At 40.5% G+C, this 19,748-nt stretch overlaps 1 protein-coding gene and 1 long non-coding RNA gene across 3 annotated transcripts in view; one reads left to right on the top strand and one right to left on the bottom strand.

Annotated features, from left to right (window-relative positions):
* The window catches only part of TRPC3 (transient receptor potential cation channel subfamily C member 3), a 175,292-nt gene extending 171,867 nt beyond the window's left edge, over positions 1-3,425 (bottom strand). The window contains exon 1 of one of the 2 annotated variants that reach the window (XM_089302565.1): positions 3,299-3,425. In XM_089302565.1, the coding sequence (XP_089158691.1) occupies positions 3,299-3,300 (2 nt within the window). In that variant the 5' untranslated portion in view covers positions 3,301-3,425. The remainder of the gene's footprint in view (positions 1-3,298) is intronic. The other variant, XM_089302566.1, reaches the window with a different exon arrangement.
* LOC149125049 (uncharacterized) overlaps positions 1-19,748 on the top strand; it is a 117,408-nt gene that overhangs the window by 57,136 nt on the left and 40,524 nt on the right. The gene's annotated exons all lie outside the window — the stretch shown is intronic.

Below are 19,748 nucleotides of genomic sequence, written 5' to 3'. Positions count from 1 at the left end.
GAGGTACATTGATGTGGGATACCAGTGTCACAAGCTTCAGTGCAACCTGCTGTGCCACAACACCAGCCCACCAAAGTAATTTTTAAATCGTCATATAGTAGCATTTAAATGTTAAAATTCATGATAGTTAAAAGGAGAAACAACATGAATGCCCATTAACAGATTATGGATAAGCAAATTGAGATATATCCCAAGGACTGAATATGACTCATCAATCAAAGGCATTATTGATGTATGTAACAACATGGATGAATTCCATAAATATGTGGAGTGAAAGAAGCCAAACATTAAAAAAAGTACATACTGTAAGATTCTATTTATATGAAGTTGGCAAAAATGATATACAAAGTGACAGAAAGCAGATCGCTGTGTTTCTGAGACTGGGAAGGTGTCATTGGGACTGGAAGAGGGCATGAGAAAACTTTCTGGTGTGATGGAAATAGCCATATCTTGATTTTCATGCTTGTTATAAATGCACATTCATTTGTCAAAGCTTATCAAACTGTGTACTTCAAGTGGATATGTTTTACTCTATGTAAACCACACTGTGTTTAAATACTTTTTTTTTTTTTTAAAGATCTCAGAAATGAAAGGACAAATCTGGTCATGTCACCCTTCTGTTTAAAATATTTCAAAGGCTTCCTACAAATTTTAGAATAAACACCAACATCTTCAAAGCTGGTGATGCCTGTCTCTCTGGTCCCATCTAGTGCCGTGATCCCCGCACTGTCTGTGATCCAACCTCCCCCACCCCCTGGCCTTTTAAAATATTCTTTCTGGCTTCTTCTTTGCATCTCACATCTCCAGGCTCTTGAAAATGTGTCTCCAACTGCCTAAAATGCTCCGTTGCCTCAGTTCTTCACAGTAAGGTGACCCTTCAGACAGAAGTGCAACTGCTGCTCCTCAGGGAAGCTTCCTTGGCCCCCAGATTGCATCCCGTGTGCCTGTTAGACACTTTCATTGCATATCCTATGCAATAGATGTGGCTTTACAGCACTCATTACGACCTATACCTCTATTTGTAGGAAATTCTGACTACTGTCTACCTTTAAGCACCACAAGGTTCACATTGTATCTGTTTTTCTCACTATTGCATTCCCAGTACTTTACACAGTAAAAATAAGACTCAATAAATATCTGTTAGTTGGTTGAAATCCCACTTACAAGTGACAAACAATGTTCTTCCACTACAAAGAAGGACATCCCAATCAATAGATCTATGCAGTCTTGTTATTTAGATTCAAATTGACTAGTTAAGAATTTCAATTTCCAAATACTTTTGCCCCTGTGAAAATGGCATTACCTTTTATTTTTTTCATTGAAGCCAGGGAAGTCATTTAGCTACCTGGTTGTTCCATTGATCACCAGAAAATTTAAAATGTTTAAAATAAGTCATAAAATATAATTCAAAAATACACATTATCATTACTTTGTTAATCTTTTTTAGAACTTGAATCATTAAGTAAAACATCTATTTCTACTACTATAATACACTGAGGTTTATTTTGCCAGTATTGTCTCAGTTGATCCTACTTGATAAAAATTGAAATATGTTCTTATGATTCATAGCTCACAATTTTAATAAACAGGAAATAGCACAGTCATCCAATGGCTACCTCAGCCAAACCATTACATCCTATTAGGAAACCATCTGATGAAAGCTTGTATTGACAACAAGCGTGGGAGCCCTTTTGAACACATTACAATTTACAGTCATAAAATATTTCCTTGTGGTTTTTTTGTTTATGTTTAACTGTGAGCCGGTCTCAGAAAAGCAGAACATTTTTTTCTTTATGGATTTGCCAACTATCAGAATAATGAAAAGCAAGATATTTTAGACCAATAATAAAAGGATGTAATCTCAAATCCTTTGGACTTGTAAGCGATCCAGCTAATTACTCTACAAAACACAATAAAGCTCACTACCTCTACTATACATGATGGCAGTTGGCCATGGTCTCTTATCAAAATGCTTGATATGGCAAAAATAAGTTCCTCTCATGCTGGTAAAGGTGACACCTGTGAGTTACTCATAATTAATAGAAGTTATGTTCAAGAAAAAAAATGTGGCCACTGCTGATGAACATACATGCTTCCTTTTTCTCAGGAAAACAACCAGAATAACAAGAAGTAATCAATGTCCATTTCTCATCTTAACTGCCAGAAAACTAGAGCCAAATTCAAGTTCCAAGTTCCCTGCTATCCTCAGGTGCCCAGGGGCATTTATTCTTCTGGGTCACTTTTATTTTTTGATGTTAGCTCCATGTTAGAAATCTAATTATCTGTTCTTAGATAGACATGATTAACTTCTAAGTAAGATTTCATCCATCACTGACTTAGCAAAACAATATGAATTAGTGAGTTAGGTATACTTTTGATAATTTGCAAGTTATCAATGCTGGCTCTCAAGACCACCTGGAAGACAGGGACTACCATCCCTGCTCTTGGGCTTGTACACACCAAGAGACCAACCGAGCACACCCACTGGCTGCAGGAGAGCCTCAGTCATCGTTAGCCAAAATAAGTGCGATTGTGGAAGAAAATCCTGAATGATTTTGTAACCTCTCTGTCTCTAGTTTGGAGCCAAACCAAGCCATCATCTGTACCACACTTGTGCTTTCTGATTTAGCTAACAAATCCAGGTGGAAGCTAAATGTTTGAGAAAGTAATTGGCCTCAACAGAAGGAAAACAAAAAATGATTTTCAGAACTTGAAATTGACTGCTTTACTGTAACTGAGTTGGGGATCAGGGCCCCAGAAAGACCTGCTGTAGTGACTGGGGATTTGTTATACATTTTGAAATCCAGACAGCATGCTACCTGCTGAAGTTCAAAATCAGGCAGCCACATTACAGCAACATGTCCCTGATTTTTATGCAGTGAACTGTTTGAACTCCTTTTACTAAACATTGACCCTAATCACAAGTATCCAAGGATAGAACATTCATATGCTTAGCAATGAAATTTTACAACTTGGGCCCATGGTAAAATGGGTACTGACTCCACTGGTGAGACTCATAACTGGCCAAATGCCTTTTTTATTTACTAACAATTGTCAGTAATTGCCTACTTTTACTAATTTCTTACCTCGTAATTACTTGCCTGATTATAGTGTAACTTCAGTTTGTGGAATCATTAAAACATATGTTAACTCATCATTCAATCATAAATTCCCACTCTCCCCTCCCCATGTTTAGTTCTGACTTGAGAGCCAAGGCCTCTCTTTCGATTATATACAAAGAATAAAGCCATTTCCTAGACCTACAAAATCTTAGACGCAGATTTAGCCTTGTACTTACATGCAGTTCACTCCTGTAGATTAGCAGTCACAGTCAGGCAAGAGTTAACAGGCGGCAAGACATGTTCTTCCGTTTTTCCAACATTTCTGGGGAGAGATGGATTTTTCAGATTACAAATTTATATGACAGTGAAGTCAGGATGATTCTCTCTCTCTCTCACTCTCAGTGTTAATTATTCATCGAAAAGCTTTTTAAAGACACAGTTCAATATTTCTTTACTGACTCACTGTTAATAAAATTCCAAGTAGTAATTGGAGTCTTTGATTCCTTGTTATGGCGCTGTTTTAGTCCTCAATCACCTTAAAGTGATAAAACAATTTTCTATAAACACGAAATGCTTTTCTTTGTATACTAAGGTGTCATCACTACCAACCATCAGCAGGATTTGTCCAAGTCATTAATCTTGTACTTTTGCCCAGTTGACAATGATCTCCCTCTGTCACGTCAGTATCTATATAGATTTAGGCAGGGATTACACATGGAATTATAAAGCATGCAGGGATATTTGGTCCAGAATTTGAGGCTGAAATGGGTCCCTGACCGTCCTGGTTTTCCTGAGTGTGAAGCTTGTATACAGGAGAGAAACCGTATAGAAAACAGTCACATTTGATGACAGAGGAGTCCTCACGTATAGCAAGTCTAAAATTTCATTAAGTGCTGTTTGGGATGTTGTTAATGTTATTACTGTAATACAAACATCAAAGGAAATCAGATCATACTCTCAGGGAAATCGTTCCCTGCTGGAAATCCTGTTAGCTGCCTTCAATTAGGCTGTGCTTTTGCTCATTCAGAAGGCTGTGTCAGCCTCATTATCTGATCTCTAAATCGCCTGCTTAATGAAAGTGCATGCATTTGAAACTCATCAAATTAAAGAAAAGAAAATTTGAATCGTGTGCTTGTTTGGGTTCAGAGCATAGCAATATCAAAATGATTCTGATTGCCCAAATAATATTCAGGTTTGCCAAATTGTCCTAAAAAAGTCCTTTAGAGCTGATTTTTCAAGCCAGGAAATTAATTCTTAAAATCACAGGTTCAACTTTAGCTTATATGTATTTGTGACTATCTATATATTTTAAGGACTTACAATTACCCATTGTTTTTAACATGTGGCCAGAGAAAGAAATTCACCTCATAATATTTTAGGCATTCTTTTTCATTTTTCAAGATTTATTTGTTTATTTCGAAAGGCAGAGTTACAGGGAGAGAGGGAGAAATAGAGAGAGGGAAAGAGGGGGGGGGGAGGGAGGGAGAGAGAGAGAGAGAGAGAATATAAATCTTCCACACCCTGGTTCAGCAATGACCAGCGTTGAACTAGGCTGAAGCCAGGATGCAGGAACTTCTTCCAGGTCTCCCATGTGGATGGCAGAGGCCCAAGCACTTCCGCTGGTTTCCCAGGCTATTAGCAGGGAGCTGTGTCAGAACTGGAGCCACCTGGACACAAACTGGTGCCCATATAGGATGCTGGCATCACAGGCATTCCTCTTTACGTCACAATGCTGGCCCTTAGGCATTCTTAAATTGTCTGTATCCAACATTTCCTAGCAATTTATTCAAAAAGACTTTGTCCCCTTTATTTTACTTTCTATAATACTATTATAAGAAGCCAAGGATTGGGTCTGGTACTGAGTTGTAGCAGGTAAAGCCACTGCCTGCGATGCCTGAATCCCATATGGACCCTGGCTCGAGTCCTAGCTGCTCCACTTCCAATCCAGCTCCCTGTTAATGGCCTGGAAAAGCAGCAGAAGAAGGACCAAGTGTTTGGGCCCCTGCACCCGCATGGGAGACCTGGAAGAAGCTCCTGGCTCCTGGCTTTGGATAAGCTCATCTCTGGCTGTTGCAGCCACTTGGGGAGTGAACTGGAGGATGGAAGATGTTTCTCTGTCTCTCCCTCCCTCTCTCTCTGCAACTCTGCCTTTCAAATAAATAAATTAAATCTTTAAAACAAACAAACAAAACAGAAGCCAGATGCCAGCAAAAATGCACTCTAGACAAACAAGAAAACTTAAATGGCTTGAATGTTCCAACATAAAAACCAACCCATATCATTCTAACATTTGAGAGTGTTGCTGCAGAATGTTGATGATGAAAGTGGCTTGATTAACTCAGCAAGTCTTGTAGGGCCCACTGATTTCATTGGCAGGTAGAGAAAGGAGCTATGAATAACACACACAAACAGCTTCTCTGGTTTTCACAGAGAAATCAGCAGAGCCTCAGTTCTGTGGAGCACACATCCATGCCTCTTGCCAAGCAGGACTGGGTAGGGAGAAAATAGAGTATCACACAACAGGCTGTGCCTCCTGACTTCAGAACATGAGAATGTAGATAGATTACTAGGCTGAGGAGTCCAGACATATTGTCCCCCCCCACCTCCCTGTAGCATGCCTGTCACAGGAGCGGGGGCATCTGCTCCACAAGGCAGGCCTAGGAACATGCTAGGCCAGGGGCATCTCTCATCCACAATAACCAGTTCCTCATTGTTGATCTCTCCCACTTGTACCAATAGTTCTATATCCTCCATGCAAATATATACATATGAAACAAGATTCTGCAATATACAAATTGTGGTTTTAGCTAGTGGGATCTTTGATCTATCAGTGATAATACAGTTATGATATTGGTGATAATTTGGGAAAAGAAGGAATGACTGTTAATTTATGCAAAATAAATATTTCCTCCAGAAAAGTTATTTGAGTTTTAAATTGTTATTATATAAGGAAATTCTGCTCTGGGATTGTCCTGTGAGATGATCCAGCAAGGAAGTCAACATTTGTGAAAGAATTAAGAAAGTAGAGAGAACACCAAGGATATAGATGGGAATAATTTTACAATACTGAGTAATGTAAATAACATGTGAACATTGCGTTGCAAACAATAATTTTTTTTTTAGGAAAAAAAAGGTGCTCCTTATTAATCACAGCAAATGGTGTTGGATCACAAACCTTTTTAATGGCCTTGAATCCTTCTGTTTGGTCTAAAAGAAATTCTCAGTTCAATGCTAAATGTCTTTAACATCAAATATTTTACAGCCTGCATTTTTAATAAGCTCAAAGCAATAGGCATCAATGGTTTTTAACTAGAATTTAGAAATATCATTTTGCCTCAGACTTGTGTTTATGGTTACATTCTATTAACAGAAAATAATACTATTTTTCTATTTCTGGTAACAACATAAAGTTTCTGTTTTTAAGGTAAGAATTGATTCAAAGATAAATGTCAAGTAAATATTAGTGCAGCTGGAGCATAACTGTGACAGGAATCATGAAGTGGCCGAGGGATGCCTGAAGCTTGGGCAGTGCTCACCTGGGAAGTTTGTTAAATGAGAGTGGTAGAGAAGGTGCACAGGGCTGGCATTGTGGTGCAGTGCCTGCGATGCCGGCATCCCATAAGGGTGCTAGTTCAAGTCCAAGCTGCCCCACTTCTAATCCAGCACATTGCTAGTGCTTCTGGGAAAGCAGTGGAAGATGGCCCAAGTACTTGGGACCCTGCTACCCACGTGGGAGATCCAGATGGATTTCCAGACTCCTGGATTCAGCCTGGCCCAGCCCTTACCATTGTGGCCATTTGGGAAGTAAGTCAGCAGATGAAAAATAACATTCCCCGCCCATCTCTGTCATTCAAATAAAGTAAATCTTTTTAAAAAGGAGAGAGAAGGTGCGGAAGCTGTGGGTACATCCTGACCATCTGGCTGAAATGTTGCTTTCCAATGAGAGTATTTACAGGGACCTGCTTGACCTTTCCATCCCAGCTGGGTTTTCCAAGATGAATTTGTTCCAAATAAGGCATTTCCAACACCTCCATTGCGCTTCCACAGCTGGATCCTTATCATGGCCAACTGGATCAATCTCTCTGGATGTTGATGCCTCCGTGATGGAGAATTGGGGTGTCTTGCTTTTATCTGGGCTTTTGTTAGGACTAGCACCTTTCCTCATTCCCTAGTCTACCCTCCACCCAGTTCAAAGGTTTGTTCATTCCAGATCTTTGCTAATTCCAATCCCTTTGAAAGAAATGTGCCCCACTAATCCAACCCTACCCATCCAAGTCCTTCAACGACCAGCTCAAAAGCCACTTTCTGTGTGAAGTCTTCTCAGATCTCCCTGCAGTAGGATTGACTCCTTTTTCCCACAGGTTCTTCCAAAGCCCTGGGGAGGGCATGGGTCACAACCTGCTTTATGAGTTGAGTAGACAGGGAACTCCTTGAGAATGAGGGGTTTGTTTCAATGACTGTCATCTGATTAAAAATGCCTGGACAGTATTTGTTAAATTGCATTGACCCATCGTAAGTTTAATTTATTTTTAAATAATCTGGTGTCTATTTTTATTTTAAGATGTATTGTTATTTTGGTAATAGTTAATGTCCATTTTTCTTTATGTTCGGGTTTCTTGAAAAATTAGATGTCCAGCAAGGTAAAGGATTTTGAGGCATTACACCACAATAAAAAGATAACATTTTATCCATCCAAGGGTGAATGTATCCCGTTTTGGAAGGCATCCAGAAGATGTTGAGTTTTCTTCCTGAGAAACCCACTCCAAATTTTATATCTGTACATACGGGAAGTTTTTCCTCACATTGAACCTAAACCACTGCAATCTTCAGTTTAATTTGTTTCTTATTATTCTAGTCTCATAATATCCATAAGAAGCAGCTGGTTAGCATCAAACTTCAAAGGCTTCCATCACTATAAAAGCCAGTTTATCTAAACATGAGGGCACATCAAAAAGTTTGTGGAAAATGGCATTAAAAGATTAAGTATAGTGACTGACATTTAGCCTAGCAGTTAAGATTCTGATTAAAATGACTATATCCCATATCAGAGTGTGTGGGTTCAATACTTGGCTCTGGCTTCTGACTCAAGCTTTCTGTCAGTGTAGACCCTGGAAGGCAGTGATGATCTTGGCTCAAGTAATTGGGTTCCTGCCACCTATGTGAAAGAGATGGATTGAATTTCCAGACCTTGTGAACATTTGAGCAGTGAACCAGTGAGTGAGCTCTCTCTGTCTCTCTTTGTGCCTTTCAAATATTTTTAAAAGGTAAAAAAGACAAAAAAATTGAAATCTATGAACAGTTTCTTCATAATACTCATTTTCCATGAATTTTTGAAGACCCCCTCGTATTCTTTGGAAAGCACACAGATTGTTACTTTTTAATCAAGAGTCAGTAGTTCTTTTGTACTGACAGAGTAGGTTTTCTTTTTGGATGAGCATGGTGAACTCCTTTAAACTGAGAGATCCTAATATTACTACTGAGAGAAGAGTATTTATCAGAGGAGAAATTCAGAAAAAGAATCCAGTATAATATATTGTGAGGAGGGAAAATGGATCAAAGTTAGTTTGTAGAAAAAGAATGTCAACTTAGTGATTTCTAAGGAATGTTCACATATCACCAATAGGTTGTGGAAAAACAGATGCGTAGAGAGAAGTTGTAGAAAGAACATTCTCACGATCTTGGGAATATCCACGTGGAGTTTGGTCAAGGAACAGGGTTCTGCTAAAGCTAACCCAGGCAAGCACCATTCCTTGGCACGCTGCCAGCAGGACTCCCAAGGTGGTGCCATCCTACTGCATGCAAATGAAGTAAGTAGTAATTAGAGGTGGAGCTATACATAGTCTGCTTTGGAGAAAGATTAGGGAGGAGTTGGGAGGGAATTAGAAGAGAGAAAGGATGAGTTCAATTGCTGTCTTACTCGGTTTGCTGCCACTGAACACCACAGACCGAGTCACTGGGTGAGGGCTTCATGCTGTTTTGTAACATGGCAGCAGCCATCACATGGCTAGATGGAACAAGCATGGCTCAGACCCTTTTTCTCTTCTTTTTTTTTTTTTTTAAGATTTATTATTTGAGGCCGGTGCCACAGCTCACTTGGCTAATCCTCCACCTGCGGCACCAGCACCCCAGGTTCTAGTCCTGGTTGGGGTGCCGGATTCTGTCCCGGTTGCTCCTCTTCCAGTCCAGCTCTCTGCTGTGGCCTGGGAAGGCAGTGGAGGATGGCCCAAGTGCTTGGGCCCTGCGCCCACATGGGAGACCAGGAAGAAGCACCTGGCTTCTGGCTTGGGATCGGCGCAGTGTGCCGGCAGCAGCACACTGACCGAAGTGGCCATTTTGGGGGGTGAACCAATGGCAAAAGGAAGACCTTTCTCTCTGTCTCTCTCTCTCACTTTCTAACTCTGCCTGTCAAAAAAATTTATTATTTGAAAGTCAGAGTTACACAGAGAGAAGGAGAGACAGAGAGAGAGGTCTTCCATCTGCTGATTCACTCCCCAGTTGGCTGCAATGGTTGGAGCTGCACTAATCCAAAGCCAGGAGCCAGGAGCTTCTTCCAGGTCTCCCATGTGGGTGCAGGGGCCCAAGGACTTGGGCCATCTTCTGCTGCTTTCCCAGGCCATAGCACAGAGCTGGGTCAGAAGTGGAGCAGCTGGGACTTGAACCAGCACCATATGGGATGCCAGCACTGCAGGTGGCGGCTTTGCCCACTATGGCACAGCACTGGCCCTCTTCCTCTTCTTAGAAAGCCCCCAGTGCCATCATGGAAGTCTCACCTTCGTGACCTCATCTCATTCTGACCACCTCCCAGAGGTACCACCTTCTAGATAACACTAACAACTGAATTTGAAGATTAAGTTTCCAACACATGAAGTCTGGGGGGGTACATTCCATCCATTGTGTCAGTAGAAATGGAGGCTGAGTGACATATAAGACATTTAAATTACAAATGAACACTCAGGAGAATGCAGTTAAGTCATTTTTATTACTGCTCCCACTGATTGGTTGAAACTTGCATAGCTTCCTTCTCTTTTCTAACTGGTGACAGCACTGACCAGAATGAACTTCTAACAGAAAAGTGGAGAAGCTTGACCTCCTTCTGATTGCTGTAATTTTATTTGAGTTTAATGCAATTGAAACAGTTTATAGCTTAAACTATTTTACCAGTCTAGGAAAGTTGGATCCTCCTAGAAAAAGAACAAAGAAAGCAGAAATGAGAATCAAAACATACCAATAGTTAAAAGTATACTGACAGGTTATACATTTGGCGCAACATAAGTCACCATTTGGGATGCCTGTTTCCAATATCCAGTGTCTGGAATCAAGTCTCAGCTGTGCTTCTGATCCAGGTCCTGTTAATGTGCATCCTGGGATGCAGCAGGGAAGGGCTCAAGTCTTTGGGCCCCTGCCACCTACATGAGGGACCCAGATGTAGCTCCAGCCTCCTGGCTTCAGAGTGGCCTAGCCCTGGCTATTGCAGGCATTTGGAGAGTGAAACAGCAGATGAAGGGACTCTCTCTCTCTTTCTCTCTCTCTCGGTGTCTCCCTGCCTTTCAACAAAAATGAAAATTCTTTTTAAAAATTTAAAGTGTGCTGACAAAAAGGAATAAGATTGTGATTTATTACGTGTTACCAACAAAGTCATAGAGTTGAACAGGTTTAAAAATTTACTAGAATAATTTAATAGATTTCTTCATATCTTTTACCTGAACATTGTAGGTAAACAATTCTTATGGTTTATATTTGATCTTCTAAAAAATTTTACTGAGGAGCAGACCTGCGTGGAGAGCGTGGGAGCCCACAGTTCGGGACATCAGCGGCAGACTCAACACACCAGCGCTGGAACGCGAGGTGAGCCGAACCTCAATAACCCGAGACACCGGCAGGCAAGCGGAGAGAGGAGACTAGAGGGAACGACCCCCGGGGCGGGGGGGACTTCACCAAGCTAACTGGAAGAGAGAGAGAGGGAAAAAAAAAAGGTGACTGGTATGGACACGGGTTTCTCTCTCTCCGCTCACCTCTCAAGGGCGAGCAAGACAAAGAGCAGGCGCCATCTTGGACATACGTCATAAGCAGAGCGACCTCAGGTCTGCACCGGCCCTGAGACTAGCAGTAAAACCTGACTCTGGGTGGGGCGAATTAACAGGAGATTAGGACTTAGTAAATTTATGGTGCTACTGAACTGAGACTGTGAAAAAAGAGACGGTGGGGGAGAGAACTCACGGAATTCACGTGAGCACTCTCCAGAGACGCTACAATTCCGTAACTTTGGCAACCCAGTGGGAGACTGAAGGAGAATTTGAGCCCACTCTAAGGGCCGAACAGATTCCCTGTGTGGTCCTTGGGAAAGAGCTTCTGATCTCTGGCTCCTGTGGGTATATCATTTGCCTGCTAACTACCTCCAACTTTGTTCAGCTGTGCAGAATAACTTCCCTGTTGAATCAAAAAAAGAGAGAGAGAGAGAGAGAGAGGTTTACCACGCCTAACCTGGGAGTGTCACCTTTGGCACACCAAACAGAGCTCTCAGGCCACACCCATCTCAAGCCCTAAGGCTCCATCAAAAACAGATAGTCCACTTAATCTAGAGTCATAGTATAACAAGAAAAAGCACCACAGTGAAGAAACCAAATATCTCCAATATGACAAATAACAAACGCAAAAACCAAGGTAATAAAAACAAGGAAGTCACCATGAAGCCCTCAAATGAAAAAGACACCCCAATTCAAGATTATGAGGATGATGACATAGAAGAAATGCAAGAAGCAGATCTCAAAAAATTGATAAGAACATTAAGAAGTTCTCAAAAACAAATTCTTGAACTACAGAAATCCTTAATGGACAAGATAGAAAATCTCTCTCGTGAAAATGAAATATTAAGGAGGAATCAAAATGAAACGAAACAACTAGTACAACAGGAAACTGGGATAGTGACTGAAGTGAAGAATTCAATAGATCAAATGAAAAACACAATAGAGAGCCTTACAAACAGAATGGGAGAAGCAGAAGAGAGAATATCGGACTTAGAAGACAGAGAACAGGAAAGGATACAGTCAGACCAAAGAAAAGAAGAGGAAATTAGGAATCTAAAACATATTGTCGGGAATCTTCAGGATACTATTAAAAAACCCAACATTCGGGTTCTAGGAGTTCCTGAAGGCATGGAGAGGGAGAAAGGATTAGAAGGCCTTTTTAGTGAGATATTAGCAGAAAATTTCCCAGGTTTGGAGAAGGACAGAGAAATCCTAGTACAGGAAGCTCACAGAACCCCTAATAAACACGACCAAAAGAGACCCTCACCACGGCACGTTGTAATTAAACTCTCCACAGTGAAACATAAAGAAAAGATCCTAAAATGTGCAAGAGAGAAACGTCAGATTACTCTCAGAGGATCTCCAATCAGACTCACAGCTGACTTCTCATCAGAAACTCTACAAGCTAGGAGGGAATGGCAAGATATAGCCCAGGTACTAAGAGAGAACAACTGCCAGCCCAGAATATTATATCCTGCAAAGCTATCATTTATGAATGAAGGTGAAATAAAGACTTTTCATAACAAACAGAAATTGAAAGAATTTGTTGCCACTCGTCCAGCCCTGCAAAAGATGCTTAAAGATGTGTTACACACAGAAACAAAGAAACACGGGCATCAATATGAAAGAAGGTAAAGGAAGGAAACCAAGGAAGGAAAGCTCACAGCAAAAGATCACAGGGAATTCAAAGCATATATTAGAACTTATCTTAGGCAAATGGCAGGGCAAAGTTACCACTTATCATTAGTCACATTGAACGTGAATGGCCTGAACTGTCCAGTTAAAAGACACCGTTTGGCTGATTGGGTTAAAAAACAAAACCCATCTATTTGCTGCTTACAAGAAACACATCTTTCCAACAAAGATCCATACAGACTGAAAGTGAAAGGCTGGAAAAAGATATACCATGCCAACAGAAATGAAAAAAGAGCAGGCGTAGCCATCTTAATATCAGACACCATAAACTTTACCACAAAAACCATTAAGAGAGACAAAGAGGGACACTACATAATGATTAAGGGATCAATTCAACAGGAAGATATAACAATTATCAATGTATATGCACCTAACTACAGGGCACCGGTTTATCTAAAAGATTTGTTAACGGACTTAAAGGGAGACTTAGACCCCAATACAATAGTACTGGGGGACTTCAATACTCCACTCTCAGAAATAGACAGATCAATAGGACAGAAGATCAACAAGGATACAGTAGATTTAAACGACACTATAGCCCAAATGGATCTAACAGATATATACAGAACTTTCAATCCTACAGCTAAAGATTATACATTCTTCTCAGCAGTACATGGAACCTTCTCTAGGATTGACCACATACTAGGCCATAAAGCAAGTCTCAGCAAATTCAAAAGAATTAGAATCATACCATGCAGCTTCTCAGACCATAAAGGAATGAAGTTGGAAATGAACAACTCAGGAATCCCTAGAGCATACGCAAACACATGGAGATTGAACAACATGCTCCTGAATGAACAATGGGTCATAGAAGAAATCAAAAGAGAAATCAAAAACTTTCTGGAAGTAAATGAGGATAACAGCACAACATACCAAAACTTATGGGACGCAGCAAAAGCAGTGTTAAGAGGAAAGTTTATATCAATAGGTGCCTACATCAAGAAATTGGAAAGGCACCAAATAGATGAGCTTTCTATTCACCTCAAGGATCTAGAAAACCTACAGCAAACCAGACCCAAATCTAGTAGGAGAAGAGAAATAATTAAAATCAGAGAAGAAATCAACAGGATTGAATCAAGAAAAACATTACAAAAAATCAGCCAAACGAGGAGCTGGTTTTTTGAAAAAATAAACAAAATTGACACCCCATTGGCCCAACTAACTAAAAAAAGAAGAGAAAAGACCCAAATCAATAAAATCAGAGATGAAAAAGGAAACGTAACAACAGACACCACAGAAATAAAAAGAATCATCAGAAATTACTACAAGGACTTGTATGCCAGCAAACAGGGAAACCTATCAGAAATGGATAGATTCCTGGACACATGCAACCTACCTAAATTGAAGACATCGAAAACCTAAACAGACCCATAACTGAGACAGAAATTGAAACAGTAATAAAGGCCCTCCCAACAAAGAAAAGCCCAGGACCAGATGGATTCACTGCTGAATTCTACCAGACATTTAAAGAAGAACTAACTCCAATTCTTCTCAAACTATTCAGAACAATTGAAGAAGAGGGAATCCTCCCAAATTCTTTCTATGAAGCCAGCATCACCTTAATTCCTAAGCCGGGAAAAGATGCAGCACTGAAAGAGAATTACAGACCAATATCCCTGATGAACATAGATGCAAAAATCCTCAATAAAATTCTCACTAATAGAATGCAACAACACATCAGAAAGATCATCCACCCAGACCAAGTGGGATTTATCCCTGGTATGCAGGGATGGTTTAATGTGCGCAAGACAATCAATGTGATACACCACATTAACAGACTGCAGAAGAAAAACCATATGATTCTCTCAATAGATGCCGAGAAAGCATTTGATAAAATACAACACCCGTTCATGATGAAAACTCTAAGCAAACTGGGTTTGGAAGGAACATTCCTCAATACAATCAAAGCAATCTATGAAAAACCCACAGCCAACATCCTATTGAATGGGGAAAAGTTGGAAGCATTTCCACTGAGATCTGGGACCAGACAGGGATGTCCACTCTCACCACTGCTATTCAATATAGTTCTGGAGGTTCTAGCCAGAGCTATTAGGCAAGAAAAAGAAATTAAAGGGATACAAATTGGGAAGGAAGAACTCAAACTATCCCTCTTTGCAGATGACATGATTCTTTATTTAGGGGACCCAAAGAACTCTACCAAGAGACTATTGGAACTCATAGAAGAGTTTGGCAAAGTAGCAGGGTATAAAATCAATGCACAAAAATCAACAGCCTTTGTATACACAGACAATGCCATGGCTGAGGAAGAAATTCTAAGATCAATCCCATTCACAATAGCTACCAAAACAATCAAATACCTTGGAATAAACTTAACCAAGGACGTTAAAGATCTCTACGATGAAAATTACAAAACCTTAAAGAAAGAAATAGAAGAGGATACCAAGAAATGGAAAAATCTTCCATGCTCATGGATTGGAAGAATCAATATCATCAAAATGTCCATTCTCCCAAAAGCAATTTATAGATTCAATGCAATACCAATCAAGATACCGAAGACCTTCTTCTCAGATCTGGAAAAACTGGTGCTGAAATTTATATGGAGGCACAAGAGACCTCGAATAGCTAAAGCAATCTTGTACAACAAAAACAAAGCCGGAGGCATCACAATACCAGATTTCAGGACATACTACAGGGCAGTTGTAATCAAAACAGCATGGTACTGGTACAGAAACAGAAGGATAGACCAATGGAACAGAATTGAAATACCAGAAATCAACCCAAACATCTACAGCCAACTTATATTTGATCAAGGATCTAAAACTAATTCCTTGAGCAAGGACAGTCTATTCAATAAATGGTGCTGGGAAAATTGGATTTCCACGTGCAGAATCATGAAGCAAGACCCCTACCTTACACCTTACACAAAAATCCACTCAACATGGATTAAAGACCTAAATCTACGACCTGACACCATCAAGTTACTAGAGAACATTGGAGAAACCCTTCAAGATATTGGCACAGGCAAAGAGTTTCTGGAAAAGACCCGGGAGGCACAGGCAGTCAAAGCCAAAATTAACTATTGGGACTGCATCAAATTGAGAAGTTTCTGTACTGCAAAAGAAACAGTCAGGAGAGTGAAGAGACAACCGTCAGAATGGGAAAAAATATTTGCAAACTATGCAACAGATAAAGGGTTAATAACCAGAATCTACAAAGAGATCAAGAAACTCCACAAAAACAAAACCAACAACCCAATTAAGAGATGGGCCAAGGACCTCAATAGACATTTTTCAAAAGAGGAAATCCAAATGGCCAACAGGCACATGAAAAAATGTTCAAGGTCATTAGCAATCAGAGAAATGCAAATCAAAACCACAATGAGGTTCCACCTCACCCCGGTTAGAATGGCTCACATTCAGAAATCTACCAACAACAGATGCTGGCGAGGATGTGGGGAAAAAGGGACACTAACCCACTGTTGGTGGGAATGCAAACTGGTCAAGCCACTTTGGAAATCAGTCTGGAGATACCTCAGAAACCTGAAGATAACCCTACCGTTCGACCCAGCCATCCCACTCCTTGGAATTTACCCAAAGGAATTTAAATTGGCAAACAAAAAAGCGGTCTGCAGCCTAATGTTTATTGCAGCACAATTCACAATAGCTAAGACCTGGAACCAACCTAAATGCCCATCAACGGTAGACTGGATAAAGAAATTATGGGATATGTACTCTTTAGAATACTATACTGCAGTAAGAAACAACGAAATCCAGTCATTTGCAACAAAATGGAGGAATCTGGAACACATCATGCTGAGTGAAATAAGCCAGTCCCAAAGGGACAAATACCATATGTTCTCCCTGATCGGTGACAACTGACTGAACACCAAAAAGGAAACTTGTTGAAGTGAAAGGGACACTATGGGAAACGGTGACTTGATCAGCATAGCCCTGACTGTTAATGAACAACTTAATACATTATCCCTCTTAGTAGTTTTTTTTGTCTGTTCTACTTAATATGACTGATTTAATTCTGTAATTAATACACAGTTATTCTTAAGTGTTGAAATTTAACTGAAATGTGATCCCTGTTAAACATAAGAGTAGGAATAAGAGAGGGAAGAGATATATAATTTGGGACATGCTCAAGCTGACTTGCCCCAAATGGTAGAGTTAGAAACATACCAGGGGACTCCAATTTAATCCCATCAAGGTGGCATGTACCAATGCCATCTCACTAGTCCAAGTGATCAATTTCAGTTCGCAATTGATCATAATGAAAGGACTAAGAGTCAAAGGGAGCACATAAGCAAGTCTAGTACCTGCTAACACTAACCGATAGAATAAATAAAGGGGAGAGTGATCCAACATGGGAAGTGAGATACTCAGCAGACTCATAGAATGGCAGATGCCCTAAATAGCACTCTGGCCTCAGAATCAGCCCTAAAGGCATTCAGATCTGGCTGAAAAGCCCATGAGAGTATTTCAGGCATGGAAAGCCAAGACACTCTGGCAAAAGATCTCTGTGAGTGAGATCTCAGTGGAAAGAACAGGTCTTCAAAGAAGGAGGTACCTTTCTCTGAAGGGAGGAGAGAACCTCCACTTTGACTATGACCTTGTCTAAACAAGATAAGAGTCGGAGAACTCAAGGGGCTTCCATAGCCTTGGAAACTCATGACTGGAGCATAGGGAGATTACTGATGCCATAGACAGGAGTGTCAATTGGTAAAGTCAACAACAGGAGTCACTGTGCACTTACTCCTCATGTAGGATCTCTGTCCTTAACGTGCTGTGTATTGAGATTTAATGCTATAACGAGTACTCAAACAATATATTTCACTTTGTGTTTCTATGGGGGTGCAAACTGTTGAAATCTTTACTTAATGCATACTAAACTGATCCTCTGTAAAAAAAAAAAAAAAAAAAAAAAAAAAAAAAAAAAAAAGAAAAGAAACTATCAACTCCCAACTTGACTCTCACTGGGATTAAACATGACAATAGGTCTGATCTGATTTCATCATCATTAAAAAAAATCATCTATTATTTTTCACTTTATGTTTCTGTGTGGGAGCAAACTGTTGAAATCCTTACTTAATGTATACTAAGCTGATCTTCTGTATATTAAGATAATCGAAAATGAATCTTGATGTGAATGGAAGGGGAGAGGGAATGGGAAAGGGGAGGGTTGTGGGTGGGAGGGACGGTATGGGGGGGAAGCCATAGTAATCCATTATTCGTACTTTGGAAACGTATATTCATTAAATAAAAGTTAAAAAAAAAATTTTACTGAGCACCTCTTATTAGAAGAATTTATAGATACAACACACTAGAACAATGTCTGACACATAGATCAGATAAGCTTAGGCATTAGTCTTGCTAGCTCTCTCCAAATCTTGCTAACATGGGGCTAGTTGCTAAAGGATATAGACAAAGGACAAACACTTAGGCTCCATGGAAGGCAATTCTATAACTTCCATAATCACATTGTACTAGAATATCTCCCAAAGCATTGAGCTTAGCATCTGTGCATTTTCTCTCTATCATTCATAACTCTGAAAACCCAAAGGGTTTCCTAGGAGAGAGGAGAACACAGGCTGCAATTATTTCCATCCTTTTCCTCAGTGCCTTTCCTGTAAGACACACACACACACACACACACACACGCACATGCATGCACACACAGGGCCTTCCATGCTACTGTTAACACACCTTTGGGAAGACGAAAATATTTTTGTCTTGAACTGTACTTATTTTTTTTTTGTGCAGTATTTGAATGATGTAAATATAAGTTAAGGGAAAATGCTTAAATCTTTTAGCACCACAGAAACAGCCTGATTTCCACAGTACTACCTACTCCCTTATCTATGGATTCACCTGTCGCTCCCCCTCTTCGTGGAGGAACGACACAGGACCCTGCGCTGTTCTTTTGTCTGCTTGGCCCTCCCCGGGTTTGCTGCTGGTTCTTCCCGGGTTGGCTACCAACCCTTCCACCTCCGTGGAAGGGCGGTTCCCCCTGCCACTTTCCCCACTTCCGCGGGGGAGCGGCACACCCACACCGCCGGCCGGCTCTCTCGGGGGCTGCACAGGTGTTCCCTCAGATGTTCCTGGTGCATGCCGTCTCTCTCCTCCTTTATAGTCCTCTTCCACCAATCCCAACTCTGCTACCCACACGCCGAGTATGCTGCTCTCCTCCAATCAGGAGCGGGATCAGCTCCTGCAGGTTACTGGTTGAACTGGAGGCAGCTGCGTAGAAGTTGTTACTCCCTTCTCAGCGCCATATTGTGGGAGAGCAGATGCATAGAATAAGTCTTAATTCCAGTAACAGTCTAGTCCGAGTTGCCCCCCACATTCACCTTCTGTGGTTTCAGTCACCTATGATCAACAATGGCCCAAACACATGAAATGGAAAATTCCAGAAAATAAAGGTTGGTAAGTTTCAAATTATCCACCATTCAGAGTAGCTTGAAATCTTGCACAGTCCCACTCCATCCTTCCCAGGACATGAGTTCATTATTCTAGTGTTTACAAACAGTAGACTGACCACCATGGTATCACAGTGCTTGTGTTTCAAGTGGTCCTTATTTTGCTTAATAGTTGCCCCAAAGCAGAAGAGGAGTGATGCTGGTGATTCATATAAGCCAGAAAGTGCTTCCTTTATGTGAAAAAAGTGAAGGTGTAGGATATCTTGTGAGAGGCCACAGACACATAACTTTCATTACATTATATTATTATAACTGTCCTATTTTATTATTAGTTATTGTTCATCTCTTATTATGCCTAAATTATAAACTAAACTGTTTTTATAGGTTTGTATGTATAGGAATAAACATAGTATATATAGGGTTTGTTAGTATCCACTCTCAGGTATCCACAGCAGGTCTTAGAACATATCCCCAGTGGATAAAGGGGATTACTATACCTCAGATTCTCAAAGGATAGCACCAAGTCACTTTCCTCTCTAAAATGGATCCTAGTTTTTCCAGAATGGCTGAGGTTAATATTCTGAG

The sequence above is a fragment of the Oryctolagus cuniculus genome, chromosome 8 (assembly GCF_051225735.1).
Source record: "Oryctolagus cuniculus isolate XC-2025 breed Fujian yellow rabbit chromosome 8, ASM5122573v1, whole genome shotgun sequence".
NCBI classification, from domain to species: Eukaryota; Metazoa; Chordata; class Mammalia; order Lagomorpha; family Leporidae; genus Oryctolagus; species Oryctolagus cuniculus.
The sequence above is the reverse complement of the archived record's forward strand: the minus strand, read 5'-3'. Positions and strand labels throughout refer to the sequence as shown.